The 20,894-nt window shown below is 56.8% G+C and overlaps 1 protein-coding gene across 3 annotated transcripts in view; it reads left to right on the top strand.

The window, feature by feature from the left end:
* Nucleotides 1–20,487, top strand: part of LOC134428594 (hexokinase-2) — a 31,125-nt gene extending 10,638 nt beyond the window's left edge. For 2 of the 3 annotated variants that reach the window (XM_063175420.1, XM_063175421.1), the window contains exons 2-18: nt 3,314–3,476; nt 8,082–8,230; nt 8,347–8,466; nt 9,145–9,240; nt 9,356–9,455; nt 9,806–9,989; nt 10,806–10,961; nt 11,084–11,317; nt 12,077–12,381; nt 12,914–13,062; nt 13,667–13,786; nt 13,873–13,968; nt 14,390–14,489; nt 14,592–14,775; nt 15,003–15,158; nt 15,581–15,814; nt 16,533–20,487. In XM_063175420.1, the coding sequence (XP_063031490.1) occupies nt 3,314–3,476; nt 8,082–8,230; nt 8,347–8,466; nt 9,145–9,240; nt 9,356–9,455; nt 9,806–9,989; nt 10,806–10,961; nt 11,084–11,317; nt 12,077–12,381; nt 12,914–13,062; nt 13,667–13,786; nt 13,873–13,968; nt 14,390–14,489; nt 14,592–14,775; nt 15,003–15,158; nt 15,581–15,814; nt 16,533–16,677 (2,691 nt within the window). In that variant the 3' untranslated portion in view covers nt 16,678–20,487. Of the gene's footprint in view, nt 1–3,313; nt 3,477–8,081; nt 8,231–8,346; nt 8,467–9,144; nt 9,241–9,355; nt 9,456–9,805; nt 9,990–10,805; nt 10,962–11,083; nt 11,318–11,758; nt 11,816–12,076; nt 12,382–12,913; nt 13,063–13,666; nt 13,787–13,872; nt 13,969–14,389; nt 14,490–14,591; nt 14,776–15,002; nt 15,159–15,580; nt 15,815–16,532 lie in introns of those variants that run through there. The other variant, XM_063175422.1, reaches the window with a different exon arrangement.
* Nucleotides 20,488–20,894: the final 407 nt, after the last annotated feature.

Raw genomic sequence — 20,894 nt, 5'->3', positions numbered from 1 at the left:
GCAGCGAGGGAGGAGGGCGCCCACGTGGGCTCGGAGCTGTCCTGGAAGGGTGGAAGGACAAGGACGTGGGTGCCAGCAGCAGGGTGGGGGCAGCCCAGCATCAGCATCACCCCTGTGTCACCGGGGCGAGGGGACGAGCCGGTTCCTGCCCTGAGTCACTGGGGTGGGAAATGGGGGCAGGAACGGGCAGCGCAGCGGGGACTGGGCATGTGGGGCAGGGAATGGATCCCCCAGGCCTCCCCCTGCTTGGCTTCCCCCAAATTCATCGCATCCCACCGGGGATTTGGGTGGGTGGTGCTGGCACAGCATCCCCCTCCCAGGGAGCCAGCATCCCCTCAGACTGCAGGGATTCCTACAGAACAGCATGCTCCAAGTTAAAAACTGTTAAAAACTGGCATGGGGAGGGAGGTAATTTAAAGAAAATATGATTCCCAGCACAAATGTCCCCGGAGAGAGGGGTGACAGTGCATGCTGTGGGTTTGGGGTGTTGCAGCTTTCCTCAGATTTGAACGCTGCTCTGTCACCTTGCAGTCAGCAAATGTTTGGCTTGGTTGGCAAAAAGGTGAAGAATCTGTCCCAGGAAGCAGCCACCCTCTCCCAGTGCTCAGATTTGCCCCCAAATCTGCAGGAATCGGTCACTCCACTGTGTCCCAGTGCTCAGATTTGCTCCCAAATCTCCAGGAATCGGTCACATCCAGCTGAAAATGAGGTGCTGAGGGATGGGGAGCACATGCTCCTGCCCCACTTCCTGGCAGCCACGTGGCTCTGGGACAGGGTTCAGATCAAAATGAAAACAAAAGGCACACGGCTTCCTCTTCCCAGAACCGGGGTCATTAATGGGAAAGATGTTCTGGGAGCCACAGGAACAGAGCTGCCTTCCCTTCCCGTTCCTGCTGCGGTGCCAGAAGGGCTGTGCCCCTCAGCAGCCCAGCCCCGCGTGCCCAGGAGGCGAGGCTGGGAATCAAAGCTGTTTTCTGGGGCGCTTTAGGCTGGGCTCTAAGCTTGGCCCCCCAGCAGCAGGGTTTGGGCAGGCTGAGGTTTCCCAGCGGTGCACAGGCGACCCTGGGCTCTGCTCCAGCATCCGGCGTGGCAGCGAGCGAGCCTTGGAGACAGCCTTGGGCCAGGGGACGGGGATTCGCTGGGGTTTGCTTCAGAAACGTGGCACTGAGCTCACGGCACCCACAGCTGCTCCGTGATCCGCAGCTCTAACGCGCTGCCCTGGGCCGGGGCATGCCCCGGCGCTCCCCAGCCTCCTTTTCCTTTCCCTCCCCTCCCTCAGTTTGTTTGGATTTCCTCGAGGAAATGCCGCTGTTTAGGCTGGAAGCTTTCCAGGAACTCAATTGCCCCCTCCAGGATGCTTTGTTTGTTTGGAATTGGCGACCTGACCCAAACCATTCCCTGCTCTTCAGAAGCCTCAAGCAGCTGGGAAGGTGTTTTGTGCTGAGAGGTGCTCAGGCTCTGGCGCTGCAGGCTGAATTCCTCATTTTATCCCATCTCTGTTACAATTTTAGGGGTGTTTGGGGTAACCAACCATGCCGCAGGGAGTTTTGGGGTGTTTGGAGGAGTTTTGGGGAGTCCAGTGGCTCTTCCTTGGTGGGGAAAGATGGATTCAGTGGGGAAGGAGATGTCCTGCTGTACGCCCTGACCTGCTTTAGCTGCCAAGTGGGGTGAGATCCACCTTGGCAGAAGATGATCCAGGTTTTAAGGGCTTTGGGGATTAGGGGAGGTCACCCTGCTGCTCAGGCTGGGTTATTCTGGTGTGGAGGACATGGGGGACGTGCTGGGCAGGGCCTGCCCTACGTTTCCTTGCTCTGGGATTTTTGGGTAGGGGGGGTTCACTGCTGTTCAAGCCAGTGTTTCTGGGATGAGCAGGTGCTCTGGGCTGATGGCATGGGCTGGTAACTCTGGGGATAACCCCAGGCACAGCTCAAGGGGAGGTTTCCCACCCTGGGGCTGAGCTCCAGCCCCAGATCCACCTCCTGACCAGTAACTGGAGCTTGCTGGTGCCAGTGAGCAGAGCCTGGGCACATGGGAGGGGATTTCCAGCAGGTGAAAGCAAACAGGAGGGCAGGGAGGAAAGTGTTTGACTTCCTGCTGGATAAGGAGAGGCTGGCAAACACCTGGTGCCAGCAAATCTCCAGGTTTCCTTCTCCTTGGCCTTTCCTTCCTGTTCAGCTCCCGGTTTTGGGAAGGAGCTGGGAGCACCAGGAGAAGGGACAGGAGGTTTTGCTGCTCCTCAGGGGATGCAGCATCACTCCTGGAATGCCAGGGTGGGATGCAGCCAGGTCACCCTGGCCCTGGTGCAATTATTTGCCCACAAAATGCCCATTTCCTGCAGCTCAGCCCCATAAAGCACGGCCGGGCCTGGTCCCGGTGACCCGGCCTTACGTGCCTGCACACAGGTGAGCACATGGGGTGGAGCTTTCCTCCTCGATTCTCAGGGCTTGCAGCTGCCCTTTAATTAGCGCTGAGTGGCGCTAATTGGAGCAGGGCACGGTTTGGGAGCGGGCAGTGTCCGTCTGTCCTGCTCCCTGCTCTGGCCAGGGCTGGTGCTTGGGGAGGAGCATTTCCACACCTTGCCCAGCAGGACAGGAGGCTTTGATGCCGTTTTTGGGAGCATTCCCCACACCACCAGTTTGCAGGAATGGGAAGGTGGGGTGGGTTCCTTCCCTCCCCAGCCACGCGCTGGTGTCACCCCAGCCTGGCCTGTGTCACTGCAGCTGCCACCCGTGTCACTGCAGCGGGGATTGCTCCGGGCTCTGGGCTCCTGGCGTGATCTCAGCGGTGCAGGAATGACAGGGCACTGCATTGCTGCCCAGGACAGGCCCTGGGGGTCAAGGTCAAGGTGTGCTGGGAAGGGCTTTGCACCTGGAGAGCCTCCTGAGTCACCCCCGAGCTGGGTTCCTGTTTGGGTGCCCCTGTTTGGGTGTCTGCAGCTGGCTCAGCAGCCTGTGGCTCAGCACTCCCAGCTGGCACAGCCTGGGCAGGGGTCAGGGTGGCCTTGGGAAGGGGCAGGAGCAGGGCTGGGTGATGCCTGCCGTGAGCAATCCCAGCCAAGCTGCTGTGCCCTGCGCTTCGGGATGGCCCAGAGCCTGCTCCAGCTCCCTGTGTGCCCTCAGGAGGGGCTGGGCGCTGTCCTGTCCCCTGTCCTGTGTCTGACCCCATGTCCCTGTGTCCCCTGCAGGTGGACAAGTACCTGTACCACATTCAGCTCTCCAGCTCCCTGTGTCCACTCAGGAAGGGCTGGGCGCTGTCCTGAGCTGTCCTGTGCCCCTGTCCCCACCCTGATCCCTGCTCTTTGTGTCCCTTGCAGGTGGACAAGTACCTGTACCACATGCGGCTCTCGGACGAGACCCTGCTGGAGGTGTCGCAGCGCTTTGAGAAGGAGATGGAGAAGGGGCTGGGGGCAGACACCAACCCCACGGCCTCCGTGAAGATGCTGCCCACCTTCGTGAGGTCCACGCCGGACGGGACAGGTACCGTGGGGCTGAGGGAGGGCTGGGGGCGCCGCAGCAGGGGTGGCACTGCCACAGGAGGGGTGGCACTGCCACCAGAGCCACCTTGCCCGCTCCGTGCCGAGCGTGGCACAGGCCTGGCTCCCTGCTCTGTGCTGGGGCTGGAGGGGATCCCAGTTCCTGCTGGCCGGGGGAGCAGGGAGGAGGAGGAGGAGGGAGGGAAGCCGCCCTCGCGTGCCCTTGCTGGCAGGACAGAGACAGTCACGGGTCCGGCTCATCAGATTTCACGGGCAGCGGTGCCAGCGCTGTCTGAGTGCCACAGGGCCCCGGGCACTGCAGGGCCCTCACAATGTGGCCTTTCTGCCTCTCCCCGAGCTGCCCAGGCCGCGCTCCAGCCGGGCACATCCTCCTCTCTGCTCCCTCCTGTCGTGGGGCTCAAAAGGGTCTGAGATGAGAATGTCGGCTCCATGTTTCAGAAGGCTGATTTATTATTTTAATATATAATTTTATAATAGCAATAATATTCTATAAATATGGCTATAAATAATTATAAATTATATAGTAATATATATTATAAATTATATAATAAATAATATATAAAATAATAGAATATATATCTATATATTAATATAGATATATAAAATATTTATATATAGTATTTATATGTATTGTATATAATATTTATCTATATATATCTATATATATTATATATATTATAAATAATATAATATAATATAATATGTAATAGATAATAATATATATTATAGATTCTATAATAATATAATAATTATAAATTATCATATTAATAATGTATTAAATATTATTCTAAATAAGTAAATAATAAAGGAAATATTGTTATAATATTAATAATGGTTTTAAAATATTAATATTTTATTATATTTTGATTTTAATATATAATTATTATATATAATATGATATGATATGATATGATATGATATGATATAATATAATATAATATAATATGATATAATATAATATAATATAATATAATATAATATAATATAATATAATATAATACACTGTAATACAATGTAATATATAATTTATTATTTTAACATAAAATTTATATATAATATATATTGAAACCATGCTAAAATAATAAAAGAAAGGATTTCATCAGGAGGCTAGCTAAGAATAGAGTAGAAGAATGATAACAAAGGCTTGTGACTGACTGAGACAGTCTGGACAGCTGGGCTGTGATTGGCCATTAATTAGAAACAACCACACGAGACCAATCACAGATGCACCTGTTGCATCCCACAGCAGCAGATAACCATTGCTTACATTTTGTTCCTGAGGCCTCTTGGCTTCTCAGCAGGAAAAATCCCAAGGAAAGAATTTTTCAGAAAATATCACGGCTACACCCTCAGCCACCCGGCTGTGCCAGGCCTGGGCTGCCCTTTCCATGAAGGAATTTCCCCAACAATTTAAATGCAGTTTGTCATTCAAACTTGCAGCGTGGAACCATTGCCATCTCTCACTGCAGCCCTGCTGAAAGTGCCTCCCCTTCCCCCTGAGCCCCTGGAACTCTCAGAGCCCCCCCAGCTGCACCTACACCCAGAGCTGGGCCTGGCTGCCTGCCCTGGCGCTGAGATTCCCATCTATTTAAATGTTGGAGGATATTTTTAATTACAGGCAGGGCCAGGAGCCGCCCCTGGGCATGGGAACTGGTGCAGCCCAAGGTGCTGGGTGCAGGTGGAGCGTGTGTCAGCACTTGCAGCCTCTCCCCTGCCCTCACAGGACGGATCCTTGGCTCCCTGCCCTGTTTCCAGCCTCTCCAGTGCCCCTGCTGGCATTTCTCGCCCGGGGCAGGGGGAGACAGGAGCACCAGCATGGAAAATGTCACATGAGAGGGATGCTGGGGCAGTCACGGCCCTGCAGCTGCCCATGGAAAATGAGGGGGCTTAGAGCAGATCCCAGGGAAATGAGAGCTGGGATTCCCTGTCCAGCTGGAGCTGCACCCAGCCTCTGAGCGGCACCCTTGGGTTTTGGGGAGGGGGAAAACCAGGGCTGGGGGCTTGGTGCCTGATCCCCGGGGAGGATCTCAGTGCTCAGGGCCACCTCCTTCCTCCTTCCCTCTTTTTAAAGCTCCTGGGCAAAGTCTGACCTGGGCTGGGCCCCTGTGCCAGGTGCCAGGAGCTGCTCCCAGTCCAAGGCCGGGTTATTGCTGTGCTGCAGCCCTGCTCTGAGCTGGGGCTGGTGCCACAGGGCTGCCAACATCCACCTGCGGGGCGTCCCTGTCCTCCCTGTGGTGCCACAGGGCTCTGGGGGATGTCCCTGTCCTGCCCCGTGTCCCTGGGTGGGATTAGACCCCGTTTAATGCCCAGCTCCAGGGGGATGAGAGGGGCTTATGGAAATGCAAGGTCACACCTGCAGGTTAAGCCAAAGCCCAGCCCTGGCTCTCGGGGGCTTTGCCATCCCTCTGTGGGGTGATAAGAGGGGGGAATTCTGCTTTGAAAGCAGGAGCTCTTCTCCAAAAAGGTGCTGCAGGATTTGTGGGGCATCCAAAGGATGCTGCAGGATTTGTGGGATATCTAAAGGGTGACTCTTGGCAGCAACTCTCCCCTGCCTGTTTGGCTTGTGGGCTCAGCACAGGGGCTGATACCTTATCACAGACCTGGGAGCCCAAACTGGGGGCGGTGCCCACACCTGGCACCCGCCACGTGCTCCAGGCATGGCTGGGAGTGTTCCAAGGGAGCCTTCCCTGCCCTGTTTCTCCTGCAAAGTTGATCCACCCAGGAATTCCCAGAAATCCACCCAGGAATTCCCAGGGATTTCCCCCAAACTGCTCTTTTTTTTGGGATCCTCCTGGGTTACCCCCAAGGAGCTGAGCAACCTGTGTCCCTCTTGGCTCCTCTTGTCCCTGGTGGATTTATCAGCCCTCTGAGGTGTTCTCTGTGCCCTGTTGGTATTGATCACCCTCCTGAGGTGTTCTCCATGCCCTGCAGGTATTGATCAGCCACTGGAGATGCCCATTCTGGGGCTGTTTCCATGTGGAACCACTGGAGATGCTGATGGAGCTGGGCTGGGGCTGTTTCCAGCCTCATTCCCTGCAGGTGCTGCTGCTCTGTGCACACCAATGGCCCCGATGGCCCGCGGGTTTTGTTCCCTTTGTGCCTCACAACAGCCAGCACAGCACATTCGGGGCTCTGAGTGCTGAGAGAGGCTTTCCCCTGCCCCCAAACAGCCAGCTGGGCGCTTTTCCCTGCCCCAAACACGGCCCTGGGGCTGCCCTTGGAGGAGCCTCGTTGGAGCCCTGCGTGCTGGGAATTTCAGATTTCCTGTGCTGAGTGCAGGAGAGCTCTGCGTTGAGCTGAGGCTGTGGAGAACACTTCCAAAATCGAGTGGTAGCGCTGGGATTGTGGGCGTGGAGTTTGGATAGAAGAGTGTGATACCACAGAAAAAAACCTTTAAGATTTTAGAATATAGGGAAATCTGTAAAGCAAGAGGGAGGTTTTAGGGTGGAGGCTGGTCCTTCTTTTTCACCTTCCTCCCTTTCTTCCCCTCCTTATTTTCCTCCCCTTCTTCCTCCCCTTTTTCCCCTTCCCCTCCTTCTCCTTCTCCTTCTCCTTCTCCTTCTCCTTCTCCTTCTCCTTCTCCTTCTCCTTCTCCTTCTCCTTCTCCTTCTCCTTCTCCTTCTCCTTCTCCTTCTCCTTCTCCTTCTCCTTCTCCTTCTCCTTCTCCTTCTCCTTCTCCTTCTCCTTCTCCTTCTCCTTCTCCTTCTCCTTCTCCTTCTCCTCCTTCTCCTTCTCCTTCTCCTTCTCCCTGGGTTTGGGTGGTTTTGTGTAATTGGATAAAAAGCCCCCATTGCAGCCCATGGGTGGTTGGTTATTGGGTTAAAAGTAAAGATAATTTCAGTGTCATTTTCAATGGGACGGTTTATCCTTAAAAGGCCTTGGAGAGAGAGAGAGAGAGAGGCAGGGCTCCAGTTTTAGTTTGTTGGAGTGCTGCAGAGCTCAGGGTTTGTGAGAGTACAACAGAGATAAGAGCCAATAAACATCTGAGTCCCAGCATGAAATTCTGTCCTGCACATTTAATAATGGCAAATTAAAAGCAGCAGAGATTCCTCAGCCGCTCTCCCTGGAGAAGGCAGCAGTGAGGCCCCAAAACTTTGGGATTTTCTCCCTCCCTGGTTTCCTGCAGCCACGTTCCAGGAGCGTGTGGCATTCCTGGGCTGGGCTGGGGGGTTTGAGTACGGCACAAACCAGGCTGGGGAGTTCCCACAGCTGCTATCAGGGTTTAACCCTTTGGGATGGAGGTTTGGGAGCCTCCAGCAGCATCAGTGGGGTCAGGAATGGCTCTGCTGCCTCCTTCCTGATGGAGCCTGAGGCTGCAGCTCAGATCCCTGCTGGTCTGGGCTTTTCTGGGTGGGATTCATGCCCCAAAGCATCAGTGATGGTCAAAATACTGATCCCCCGTGTGGGGGCAGAGGAGGGGCAGGGAATGCAGCGACCGCTCCAATAAAATACCGAAAAAAATAGAATAGCGGACAAAATGATGAAATATAACAAAAATCTGGGCTTTTCGTGGTGCCTGGGAGGGGGTGGTGGGCTCGGGGCTCCGTGCACAGGGGAATGAAGGGGCTGTGCTTGTGCTGACCCACAGAGGACGGCGATTTCCTGGCCCTGGACCTGGGCGGCACCAATTTCCGCGTGCTGCGCGTGAAGGTGTCGGACAACGGGCTGCGCAAGGTGGAGATGGAGAACCAGATCTACGCCATCCCCGAGGAGCTGATGAGGGGCAGCGGGGTCCAGGTGGGCTCCCGGGGGGCTCCTGGCCGGGGGATGCTGCTGGCAATCCAGCACTGGGCACGGGGGATGCGGCATCCCCTCGCAGTGGGGCTTTTTGTCACTCTTTCCCTTTTTTCCAGCTTTTTGACCACATCGCTGAGTGTTTGGCCAACTTCCTGGACAAGCTGCAGATCAAGGACAAGAAGCTGCCCCTGGGCTTCACCTTCTCCTTCCCGTGTCACCAGACCAAGCTGGACGAGGTGGGTGAGGGGGCTGAGCCCTCCCCGTGGGTCCCACACCGATTTCAGCTCGCCCAGGGCAGCTCGCTCAGTGCCTCAGTTTCCCCAGCTCCAAGGCAGGGCGGGTGTTTGCCTCCCTAAGGGGCTGCGGCCATAGGGCTGGAGATTTCAAATCTTGAAATTTGGAACTGAGTTCTTCTCCTCCCCCCAGGGCTCAGCTCAGCCCCTGGCCAGGTGCCCCTGGCCACAGGGGACTGTGAGCCCCCCACCCCACAGGGCTGGGTCAGGGAGCATTCCATAGGTACAGTGAACCCCCTGCCCCACAGGGCTGGGTCAGGGAGCATTCCATAGGCACAGTGAGCCCCCAGCCCCACAGGGAGCATTCCAAAGGCACAGTGAACCCCTCACCCCACAGGGCTGGGTCAGGGAGCATTCCATAGGCACAGCCAGCCATCCACCCCTCAGGGATGGGTCAAGGAGCATTCCTTGGGCTCGTGAGCAGGTTTTGCTGCAGGGCTCAATCAAAGCTGGTCATGGGAAGCACGTTCCTGCTGCCGGGGCAGCAGCGGGCAGCTCACGTGTTGTTTGGTGGCCATAAACTTTATCTGTCACGGAAGCTGCGGCTGATGGCGCAGCTGGTGAGCTGATAACGGGGAGCCAGGGGTCACCCCCAAGCCTCCTCTTGCTGTTCCCCTGCAGAGCATCCTCGTGACGTGGACCAAGGGGTTCAAGTGCAGCAGCGTGGAGGGCAGGGACGTGGTGTCCCTGCTGCGCAAGTCCATCAAGAAAAGAGGGGTAAGAGCCTGGGCTGGGGGCACACGGCTCCTGGCCAGCACACCTGGGCTCTGGGCAGGTGCTGTGGTGAGTTTTGCCTCTGTTGGGTCAGCCTCTCCCCTTTCCACCACGTCAGGACTTTGACATCGACATCGTGGCCGTGGTGAACGACACCGTGGGCACCATGATGACCTGTGGCTACGATGACCAGAACTGTGAAGTTGGCCTCATTGTTGGTGAGCTGCAGCCAGGGGAAAGATGTTCTAGGGGTGTTTTCTGGGCTCCAGCAGGGCCAGAGGGAGATCCTGCTTCTTGCAGGCCTGGGGGTCCCTGGGGGAAAAAAGAGAGGGGGGATACCAGTGCTGGAAAACCAGCATTGTGCAGAGTTTGTTTGCTTGGTTCTTGGCTTTCTTTGGTGCACTGGGCTGTGGCCAAAGGGAAATGGGGAATAATGGGAATAAGGGATAATGGGAATGGGGGATAAGGGGGATGAGGAATAATGGGAATGGGGGATAATGGGAATGAGGAATAATGCGGATGAGGAAAGGCCGTGTCCCCGCTCACCCTGTGCCCCTGCTTGGCCCAGGAACTGGAACCAACGCCTGCTACATGGAGGAGATGAGGCACATCGACCTGGTGGAGGGGGACGAGGGCAGGATGTGCATCAACATGGAGTGGGGCGCCTTTGGTGACGACGGGGTGCTCAACGACATCCGCACCGAGTTCGACCGCGAGATCGACATGGGCTCGCTCAACCCTGGCAAACAATTGTGAGCACATTCTTGGCTCGGGCTCGTGGTTTGCTCAGCATTGTCCATCCTCCCACAGTCACTGGGGCTGGGGAGGTCAGCCCAGCTAACTGGGTCAGCGTGTCCTCTGTCACTGGTGCAGAGAGGGGCTCTGTCCCAAACCAGGGCTCTGTCCCAAGCCAGGGCTGTCTGCCCCACCTGCTGCCCTTGTGGCCCCCTCATGTGAATGATTCCTGTTCCCTTCCTGCCCAGCAAAGTCCCCACCAGCTCAGACAGAACATCCACATCCCAGTCCTGCAGATCTCCCTTTCCCCACAGTGCTCCTGTGGCCTGGGGGTGACCCTGCAAACCGACTGAGCCCCTTCAGGTGGCCACGAGGTCTCTTTGCAGGGTGATGGTCGTGTCCACATGGCCTCATATGCTCAGTGATGGGATAAACTGCTCTGGGAAGGGATTACCCAGATTCTGTTTGGGATGGGAGGCTGCCAAGGGGTTTTCAGGTCATCCTGTGGCCACCTCGTGGCACACACAGCCAAACACACATTGTTTAGCCTGGAGAAAAGGAGGCTCAGGGGGAGATAATGGAGAGAGAGGAGAGGTTTAGGTTGGATATTTGGGAAGATTTCTGCTCTGAAAGGGCGTCAGGTGTGGCACAGGCTGCCCAGGGCAGTGATGGTGCCACCATCTCAGAGGGATTTAACAGCTCTGTGGATGTGGCACTTGGGGCTAGTGGTGGCCTCGGCAGAGCAGGGGAATGGCTGGACTTGCTCACCTTGGAGGGCTTTTCCAGCCTTTCAAACCATTCCCTGATTGCACCCCATGCCTCCCCACGGGCAGGTTTGAGAAGATGATCAGCGGGATGTACATGGGCGAGCTGGTCAGGCTCATCCTGGTGAAGATGGCCAAGGACGGGCTGCTCTTCGGGGGAAGGCTCACGCCAGACCTGCTCACCACGGGCCACTTTGAGACCAGATTCGTGTCTGCCATTGAGAAGTAAGCAGGATCCAGGGCTTTCCTGTGCCCCAGCCCATGGACGGAGCGGCACCGAGCCAGCCCAGGCTGCCACCCACAAGCTGCGTTCCCCCTTTTGGCATGAACCCCCTTTGTGGTTCCAGGGAGAAGGAGGGGCTGCAGAAAGCCCACGAGATCCTGAGCAAGCTGGGGCTGGAGCCGTCGCACGAGGACTGCGTGGCCACGCTGCGCATCTGCCAGATCGTGTCCACGCGCTCGGCCGCGCTCTGCGGGGCCACGCTGGCCGCCGTGCTGCGCCGCATCCGCGACAACAAGGGCGGCGACAGGCTGCGCTCCACCGTGGGCGTGGACGGCTCTGTGTACAAGAAACACCCTCAGTGAGTGTGGGATGGGCATGGGAACAGGGTCAGCAGGGGCTGGAGACAGGGACAGGGGTCTGGGGACAGGGACAGTGACAGGGATGGGGACAGGGACAGTGACAGGGATGGGGACAGGGACAGGCTGTGCTCCACCGTGGGCGTGGACGGCTCTGTGTACAAGAAACACCCTCAGTGAGTGTGGGATGGGCATGGGAACAGGGTCAGCAGGGGCTGGAGACAGGGACAGGGGTCTGGGGACAGGGACAGTGACAGGGATGGGGACAGGGACAGTGACAGGGATGGGGACAGGGACAGGCTGTGCTCCACCGTGGGCGTGGATGGATCTGTGTACAAGAAACACCCTCAGTGAGTGTGGGATGGGCATGGGGACAGGGTTAGCAGGGGCTGGAGACAGGGACAGGGGTCTGGGGACAGGGACAGTGACAGGGATGGGGACAGGGACAGGCTGTGCTCCACCGTGGGCGTGGACGGCTCTGTGTACAAGAAACACCCTCAGTGAGTGTGGGATGGGCATGGGGACAGGGAACTGGGGGTCCTGGGGACAGGATCTGGGGGTACTAGGGGTAGGGATTTGAGGACAGGGACGTGGATTCTGGGTGTGCTGGGGACAGGGCCAGAGAGGGATCTGCTGCTGCCAGCAGTGCGCACAGCTCGGCACACGAGAAGCGCCCCCAAAGATCCCCTCGGGCCCCTCGTTTTGGTCCCCGGGTGTGCCCAGAGGGTCCCGCTGAGGCCCCCTGTCCTCCTCCCGCCCAGCTTTGCCCGCCGCCTGCACAAGACCGTGCGGAAGCTGCTGCCCGACTGCGAGATCCGCTTCATCCGCTCCGAGGACGGCAGCGGCAAAGGCGCGGCCATGGTGACGGCCGTGGCCTACAGGCTGGCTGCTCAGCACCAGGCCCGCCAGAAGATCCTGGAGCCCCTCAAGCTGAGCCACGAGCAGCTGCTGGAGGTGAAGGAGAGGATGAGGATAGAGATGGAGAAAGGGCTGGGCAAGGAGACGCACGAGGAGGCGACGGTGAAGATGCTGCCCACCTACGTGTGCTCCACTCCTGATGGAACAGGTGATGTGTCCTCTGTGAAACCCCTGTGTGTGAGCCCTGCAGCTCCTGCATCCTCGGGAGGGGCTGGATCCTTTGCTGTGGCCGGTTCCTCTTTGTGGTGGGAGTGGCACAAAGCTCCAGTTCGGTACTGGGCAGAGCACTGAGCCTCTGGGACGTTCTGCACCTGATTTAGCACAAAGCCTGGCCACAAATCCTGCCACAGCATTCCCTCCACCCTCATCCTGGGTTGTGCTCCTGGTTCTTCCTGTGGCTTGGGCGAGTGCCTGACCTTGGCTTGAAGCTTGTGCAGGTCCTGAGTGCCAGGAGCTGGACTTCAGTGATCTTTGTGGGTCCCTTCCAGCTCAGGTCTATGATCTGAAGCCTCACCATCACCCTGAGTGTGGAGCAAACCTCTCCATCCCCCTCCTACCTGCAGCCCCTGTTCCTACCTGTCCCCAGCCACGTTTCCATTTCCATCCCTCTCCTGGGAGGAGGGCAGGTCCGTGTCTGCTCCGTGCTGGGATCTCTCTGAAGATCCTCTCTGGCCTTGCAGAAAAGGGAGATTTCCTGGCCCTGGACCTGGGAGGAACCAACTTCCGCGTGCTGCTGGTGCGCGTCAGGAACGGGATGCGGCGCGGGGTGGAGATGCACAACAAGATCTACTCCATCCCCGTGGAGATCATGCAGGGCACGGGAGAGGAGGTCAGTGTGGGCAGGCATACGGGGGAAGGGGCCTCTTTGCTGGTTTTGCCTTTCCAGAGGGTGAAACCAGGAGTGGGGAGCGCTGGTGCTCTCCTGGCCTTGGAGCAGCCAGCTGTGCCCAGGGCTCTGCAGTTTGGGAAGCTGGGGCCTGGTTTTTGGGTTGGAAATGGTGTTATTCCCAGCCATGAGTGAGCCTCCCTGAATCCCACACACCCCACGAGGGCAGATAAGCATCATCCCCATTTCCCAGATAGGGAAACCACAAGAGAAGCAGTGAGACACGTTTGGAAAGGGTTTTGCAAAGCGCTCCAGGCAGTGCTTGGGGACTGGGCTGGAGGGGATCCCTTGCAGAGGGACTGGGTCCCAGCCCTCCAGGCACCTGTGGGTGGAGATAATGCAGGGATTTGGCCACACTGTGGGTGGGGAAGAGGGTGAGCTGAGCTTTTTGGGGTTGCTCACCTCCCACATCCTGCTCTGTTCAAAGTCCTGGGGGTGATCTGAACACTCCAGCAGGCCTGGGAGTGGGTCAGAATCCCCAGAAATCAGGCTTCCAGCTGGGCCCTGGCTGTGGTGGTGACTGTTCTCGCTGGCTTTGCTCGTGCAGCTCTTTGACCACATTGTGCACTGCATCTCTGACTTCCTGGAGTACATGGGGATGAAGGGCGTGTCGCTGCCGCTGGGCTTCACCTTCTCCTTCCCTTGCCAGCAGAACAACCTGGACGAGGTAAGGGGTAACCCCAGCCCTCCTGGCAGCATCCTTGCCGTGCCTGGCCCTTCAGGGGCACTCACTGGGGGCTTTTCCCACCACAGGGAATCCTCCTCAAGTGGACAAAAGGCTTCAAGGCGACGGGCTGCGAGGGAGAGGACGTGGTGGGGCTGCTGAAGGAGGCCATTCACAGGAGAGAGGTGAGCAGCCACAGGGCTGGGAGAAGCTGGGCTGCTCCCACATCCTGGCTCTCTTTGGCATCATTAATTGGCCTGTAAAACAAATTACTGGGCTGAGCTCAGCGTAATGAGTGTAGGAATTCTCGCAGCCGCCCTTACTCATCAGTCGAGGTTGGATTTTCAGACCCTGGGGCTACGGGCTGGCTCCTGGCCAGGGCTGGAGCAGACTTGTCTGGCCCTGAGCTCAGGAGAGAGCGGCTCGTTTCCTCGGCACAGACCACCCCGAGCTCCTGCCAGGGGCTGCTCCTGGCCGGGCTGACCCAGCTGGAGGTGTCTGAGCTCTGCCTGCAGGCAGGAGGGGCTGGGGAAGGCCAGGTGTGAGCAGACTCAGCAGGGATTCCAGGCCCTCCAGGAGTAACTCCTGCAATCCATCCCTCTGCAGGAATTCGACCTGGACGTGGTGGCAGTGGTCAACGACACCGTGGGCACCATGATGACCTGTGGCTACGAGGATCCCTACTGTGAAGTTGGGCTGATTGTCGGTGAGAGCTGAGCGTTCCTTGTGCAGCTCCTGCCCCGTGCTGCCACCCCTGCCCTGCCCTGGGGCTGTCCTGGCGTCCCTCTGACCCCGCTCCTCCCCACAGGCACGGGCAGCAACGCCTGCTACATGGAGGAGATGAGGAACGTGGAGCTGGTGGAAGGGGACGAGGGCAGGATGTGTGTGAACATGGAGTGGGGCGCCTTTGGGGACAGCGGCTGCCTGGATGACATCCGCACCGAGTTCGACGTGGCCGTGGATGAGCTGTCCCTCAACCCTGGCAAACAGAGGTGGGTGGTGGCTTTGGGGGGCTGGAAGGGGCCCCAATGGGGGGGTTCTGCCTCAGCAGCCCCTTGGTGGGTTGCAGGGGATGACGGGCAGGACCCCGACGTGTCCCTTGTCCCCTGCCCATGCTGCTGAGGGGATTGTCCAGAGGGCACCTGGCAGAGCTGGAATCCCCAGCCAGCCCCGGTGTCCCTTCCTGTGCTGACGTCCAGCCTCGTCCTCTCCTGCCCAGGTATGAGAAGATGATCAGTGGGATGTACCTGGGGGAAATCGTCCGCAACATCCTGATGGACTTCACCAAGAAAGGGCTGCTCTTCCGGGGACGCATCTCGGAGAGGCTGAAGACCAGAGGGATCTTTGAGACCAAGTTCCTGTCCCAGATAGAGAGGTGAGCTCCACCAGCTCCAGAGCAGGGATGGAATGTGGGGGAATTCTGGTGGGAGAAGCTCCACGTGAGCTTGGCGTGGAGCCGGGGAGATGCACGACGGTGCCCCACGGGTGAATCAGCAGAGCCCACGTGGTTGGTTTTGTGCAGGGACAAGGAGAGGCTGCCTGGGGCTGGCAGCACAGATGGCTCTTTATGCTCTGCCCTGGGCAGGGTGGCAGGGGTGTCACACTCCGCTGGCCTTGTCCTGAAACAGCCTCCCCGATCAGGATGTGACACCAGGCCACATCCAGGCCTGAAAGCTGAGGTTTGGGGGGGCTGCAGGCCACCCCAGGCCCTGCCACGAGCCCGAGTGCAGGGTGAGGATGAGGATGAGCAAGGGGAGGCTGCCCGTCCCTGACGCTGCTCCCGCCGTGTCCCCGCAGCGACTGCCTGGCCCTGCTGCAGGTGCGCTCCATCCTGCAGCACCTGGGCCTGGAGTCCACGTGCGACGACAGCATCATCGTCAAGGAGGTGTGCACGGTGGTGGCGCGGCGCGCGGCCCAGCTCTGCGGCGCCGGCATGGCCGCCGTGGTGGACAAGATCCGTGAGAACCGCGGCCTGGACTTCCTCAAGGTCACCGTGGGCGTGGACGGGACGCTCTACAAGCTGCACCCGCAGTGAGTGCCTCTGGATGTGCTGCCTGGGGAGATGGGGGCTCGGGGAGAAGGTTCGGGGGAGAATGGGGGAGGATTGGAGGTGTTTTGGGGGCTTGAGGCCTAACAGGAGCTCGCTGACCCAAACTTGAGGCCTAACAGGAGTCAGCTGCTCCCTCAAGGACAGGGGCTCCTCCAGTCCCACTGGGCCTGACCCAGACGTGGAGACCAGGCTCAGCCAGGGCTTCAAGTCATGGGAATGGGTCATGAAGGTTCATGGCCACACAAATTGCCCATGCCAGAGCTGGCTGGCTGGTGCTGCTGGGCACTGGAGCTCAGACAGGATCTAAGGCACTGAGCTGAGCTTAAATAGGGCTCAGGAGCCCATGGGGAAAGGAAGGCACTGAAAACTCCCCCCCAGATGGGGCTGGTCAGGGCTGTTGAGGCTCAGTAGAGTCCCAGGGCTTGGTGGGCCTCGAGAAGGGGCTGGATTCAGGCCTGAGTTAAGGTACAGCACGGTTCTGTTGTAACCATGGGCTTGGGCACACAAGTGTGGAGACTTGAGCTTTCTAGGCTTCATCCATGACCATCCATCCACCCACCCACCCACCCACCCACCCATCCCTCCCCCTGGGGTCCGTGTTTCTCCTCGAGGCTCTGTGAAGGCGCATTAGGGGCTGGGACTGACACCTTCACCCCGCGGCCGCTCAACTCAGAGCCTCTCCCTCTCCTTGCCCCGCAGCTTCTCCACGGTGCTGCAGGAGACAGTGAAGGAGCTGTCCCCCAAGTGTGAAGTGACCTTCCTGCAGTCGGAGGACGGCAGCGGCAAGGGCGCCGCGCTGATCACGGCTGTGGCCTGCCGCATCCGCGAGGCCGGCCAGCGGTAGAGGCGAGCAGGTTTGCCCCGGAGCTTGGTTTCAGCAGAACAGGACGCGTTTCCTCTCCCAGCCCCTCCCTCCTCCCCCTGCACACACTCACACAGCCCTCCCCTCCAAGCAGACTCGTAGCTTTACTCCTTCTCGGGACACCACGGCGCGACGGAGACGCCGTGGGCTCCGTACCAAGTGTTGTCGTAGGAGTTTCCTTGCATGCCATAAAACCCGCTGTCGAGTAAAGCTCACAGCGCCTTTTGGCTTCTCTCCCTGCATTTCCAGGTGGTGCTGGAGCTGTCCCACCTCCGTCACACCCCAGCTCTCCTCCCACCACCAGCTCTCCCCTAGCAGCAGTAGGGATAACACTCGGATGATTCAGACACTGCATTGTCACTTTAACAGAACCTATTTATGTGTGTCGGAGCCGTAGCTGTCCGTGCTGTAGAAGCAAACCTCTAAGATTGGGCTAAAGACCTCCACTAGTCTTTTACCCTGATCAAGGCTGTATTATTTCCATGAAAGTCATGGTAACTCTTAAAGCACAAGGTGCAGAGTTCCACGGGCGTGGCTGTGGCTGCACTGGAGGTACCGCGTACCTCCCTTGGTGAGCGACCCCAGAAAGTTCTGGGGCCAGGCTGCAGGGCCCTCAGCCTTGGTGAGCAATCCCAGAGAAGTTCTGGGGTCCCTCAGCCTTGGAGAACAGTCCCAGAGAAGCTGCAGGGCCTCTCAGCCTTGGAGAACAATCCCAGAGAGGTTCTGGAGCTCCTCAGCCTTGGTGAGCAATCCCAGAGAAGTTCTGGGGCTCCTCAGCCTTGGTGAGCGATCCCAGAGAAGTTCTGGGGCCACAGGGCCCCTCAGCCACCCCAGCAGAGCACGTGCCTGGAAATAATGGGGGACTCAGGGTCTGATCCCGTTTCCTGCCCTCTCCCCAGCCCTGAGTAGTGCAGGACGTGGCGTGTGTAGGTCGTGTTCCCCCCAGCCCTTCCCTGTGCACGGTGGGCCCCAGAGCCGCGGGTCAGCGTCGCCCCTGCCCAGCCCCAGCCCGTGTCTGCCCTCGGCGTGGAGAGTCTGGTTTGCTTGGTGTCTGTGAAATAGTTCTGCGGCCGCAGCCTTTAGGTGGCACCTGATTTGTACACTGTATATTTATGTTTTAAGAGATCTGATGTCTTTTTATGTACATAGTCTTGGGGGGGGGTTGTATCACTTAGTTTTAACGTCACCTTTTCATGTTGTTGAAGAAGAGTACAGAGTAATTATTTTCCTTTTTTTTTTCTTTGATCCTGTCATGTAATTTTATTTTTTTTAATTTAAAATTTTCTTGGGGTAGACTGGAGAAAGAGACCCAAATACCTGAGGAACTGTTGTACAAGAAGAGGTTTGGGCATTCTGACTTTACCAGCAGGACAAAAGGGAAAGCAGAAAGCCAGGGCGTGCAGGATGCTGTGGGCTTCAGGCTGGGTTTAACCTTAGCAGAGGTTTTGTTTTGTGCCCTGGAATGTCACATCCCTGGGCAGGTGACACACCCAGGGCCCTGCAGGTCCCCCTGTGCCCGCAGCATCATCACCTGTGTGCCCTGGCCCAGTGCAGGGATCCGTTTTTGCCAGCAGAAAACTCTGGATGAACTAAAAGCTGCAAGTCTCTGCCTCAGTGAGAGGAGGCAGACAGAGGGTGGGGGGGTTTTCTGTAAATATTTAGCAGAAGTTAATGAAATTTCAGTGATGTACAAAAAAAAAAATATATAACTAATAAACCCCACAAACAGCCCTTCAGATTGGAGGATAGAGTTTTGTCTATTTTTATGTATATTTTTATACTGCTTGGGGTAACCTCATTACCAAAAGTCTCTCTTCTGTGTTGGGGGTCAAGTTCAGTAGCACAATTTTAAAGGAAAATTACTCTTTTGGGCATTTTAAATGCTTATTTTTTTATAAGCCTCAAGACGATTATAACAAATAAAACCTGTGTATAGAAATGATGTAAGAAACCAAGTTTAGTGGAAGTTTTAGAAGCTGTCAAATAAATCTTTGAAGGATGATGCAGAAATCCTCTAATCTGGTACCAAGCAGTTTTGTGTGATTTTTTTTCCTCAGAAAACCAGCATCAAAAATCAGAACAGAAATCTTTTTAGCTGCTGCACTGTGCAGAGTTGCATTAGTGGCTGTTTTTACTCTTAGCCAGCTGTGCCCCTGCTGAGCTCCATAGTGTTTTCATCTGTTAGTGAGTGAAATTTTACAGCTTTGGGGGCAGAATGGGAAGGATGGGGATCTGAGCAGCCCTGCTTTTGAGCAGGGGAAGGACAGGGTGAGAGGGAAACTGGGGAGCAGGGTCACCACAGTCCCCTCACCTGCTGCAGCTCACAGGGGTGAGGACCTCACCCTTGTGGGTGCTGGTGGTGGATTTTTGGCTGGGCTTGGTCACAGGGACATCCCCTGGCTCTCCAAGGCTCCCCCAATGCTGGAGAGCTTTTGCTTAGGCTCAGAATAAGCAGGGTCTGCAATGTTCCCAATTCAGAGCATTACAGGACAGCTCTGGGTGCAGCCCACCCTCCCTGGGGCTGCAGGGGAGTTTGGGGAGCCCCTGGAGGGGTTTGGGGATCCCTGGAAGGGGTTTGGGATCCCTGGAGGGGTTTGGGATCGCCAGCCCTGCAGGTGTTGGATGTCCAGCCCAGAACCTCACGCCAAAAACGTTGCCATGGGATGTTCTGTGAATGTGTTTAAAATGAAGAAGGGAAGATTAAATCCTAGTTGTTGATATGAAGGGAAGATCAAATGATTATCTGTGGGGACAGACGGACAGACTGCTCAGCCTGGTTTGTCCTCCCTGCAGCAACAAGTGCTGCTTTGTGGGTTTAGGATGGTTTTGTTGTGCTTGGTTGTTCCCATCTGGATGCATTTTCTTTGCCTTCCTGGGGTGCTGGAATGTTCTCTGGCCATGCAGGCAGCAGGGAGCGGAGTCTCTGCCCTGCCCTGCCTGGCAACTCTCCCCTCCTTGGTACTTTGGACAGGATTTTATTGGGCTTTTAACGTAAATGTACATCTATACAAACACAATCAGCAAATGACCGAGAGCTGCAAGCAGAATTTGCCTGCTCTGCTGCCTTGCTGGAGCCCAGGGCTGGCAGGGAGAAGCTCGGTGGTATCAGTGGGGCACAGATCCCTGGCCCTGGCAGCAGCTCAGGTGCAGTTTGACCCGAGATAACTCGGTGCCTCCTCTCCTCCCTTATCAGGCAATCCAAACCCATCTGGCTGTCACAGAGATAAGGGGGTGAAAGGTCCAAGTGCACAGAGGGGAGAGGTGCAGAACGGTGCCAAGTGCACCGTGCAGGGGCTGTGAGGAGCAAGGTAACAACAGAATAACCTGGAATGTGGGGAGCCCTCGCCCCATTCCCCTCCAGACAAGGAAAACGCCTGTTTTGGGCACATCAGTCCCTTGCTCTGGCACAAAAATGGGCACTGAAGGCAAAAAGAGGCAATTCTTGTTCTCAAGGTAAATTGGAGAGAGGAAAATTCTCTCCCTTTGACATCCCTGACCAGCCTGAAATCCTTCTGGCCTGAAGCAAAGAAAATGCACCTGGATGTGGGCAGGGGAGTCCTAAAGCCAAAGACTGTGTGGCTGCTGGCAGAAACGAGTGCTGTAGATTCACCTGATGTTGTTCTCTCTATTGTGTTTACAATATTTATTTTAGCAATTGACTGCAACGATATTATATATAGGCTTCCTTATTTTTGTACTTTTCATACCTGAGTGTGGTGTTGTACTGCTCAGCTCCCCTCGGCCACCACTGCTGCTCCTCAGAGACAATAAACCAGAGAAAAACAACCACCAGCCACTGCTGGGCTCTGTGTCGTGTGTGTGGGGCCCTGCGCTCCCCTGTGCCCCCCAGCCCACCCCAAACCCCTGGTGCTGCCCCCGGGAAGGGGCTGCCCCTGGCACTGGCAGTGCCCACGGCCAGGAGGGCACAGGGACACCCAGGGACCAAGGGACCAAGGGAAGGGGTTGGTGCCTGGCAAATCAATGCCCAGATGAGTTCCCTGCTCCACATCCCACATCCTGGGGACACTGGGTGGGTCCCACTGGGGTCCAGAGGGCACAGCAGGATCAGGCCCTGCCAGGGGTGCAAACCCTGCACAGCTCAGGCTTTGAGGTGCTGCAAAAAACCCACCTGGGTTTGAGGAACCTGCTCCCTCTGCCATTAACCAGCTGCCCCTGTTGCTTTCCATGCAATCAACCTT

This window comes from Melospiza melodia, chromosome 23, assembly GCF_035770615.1.
Source record: "Melospiza melodia melodia isolate bMelMel2 chromosome 23, bMelMel2.pri, whole genome shotgun sequence".
Taxonomy (NCBI): domain Eukaryota; kingdom Metazoa; phylum Chordata; class Aves; order Passeriformes; family Passerellidae; genus Melospiza; species Melospiza melodia.
Note: the sequence above shows the minus strand (reverse complement) of the source record. Positions and strands in the feature narration are given on the sequence as shown.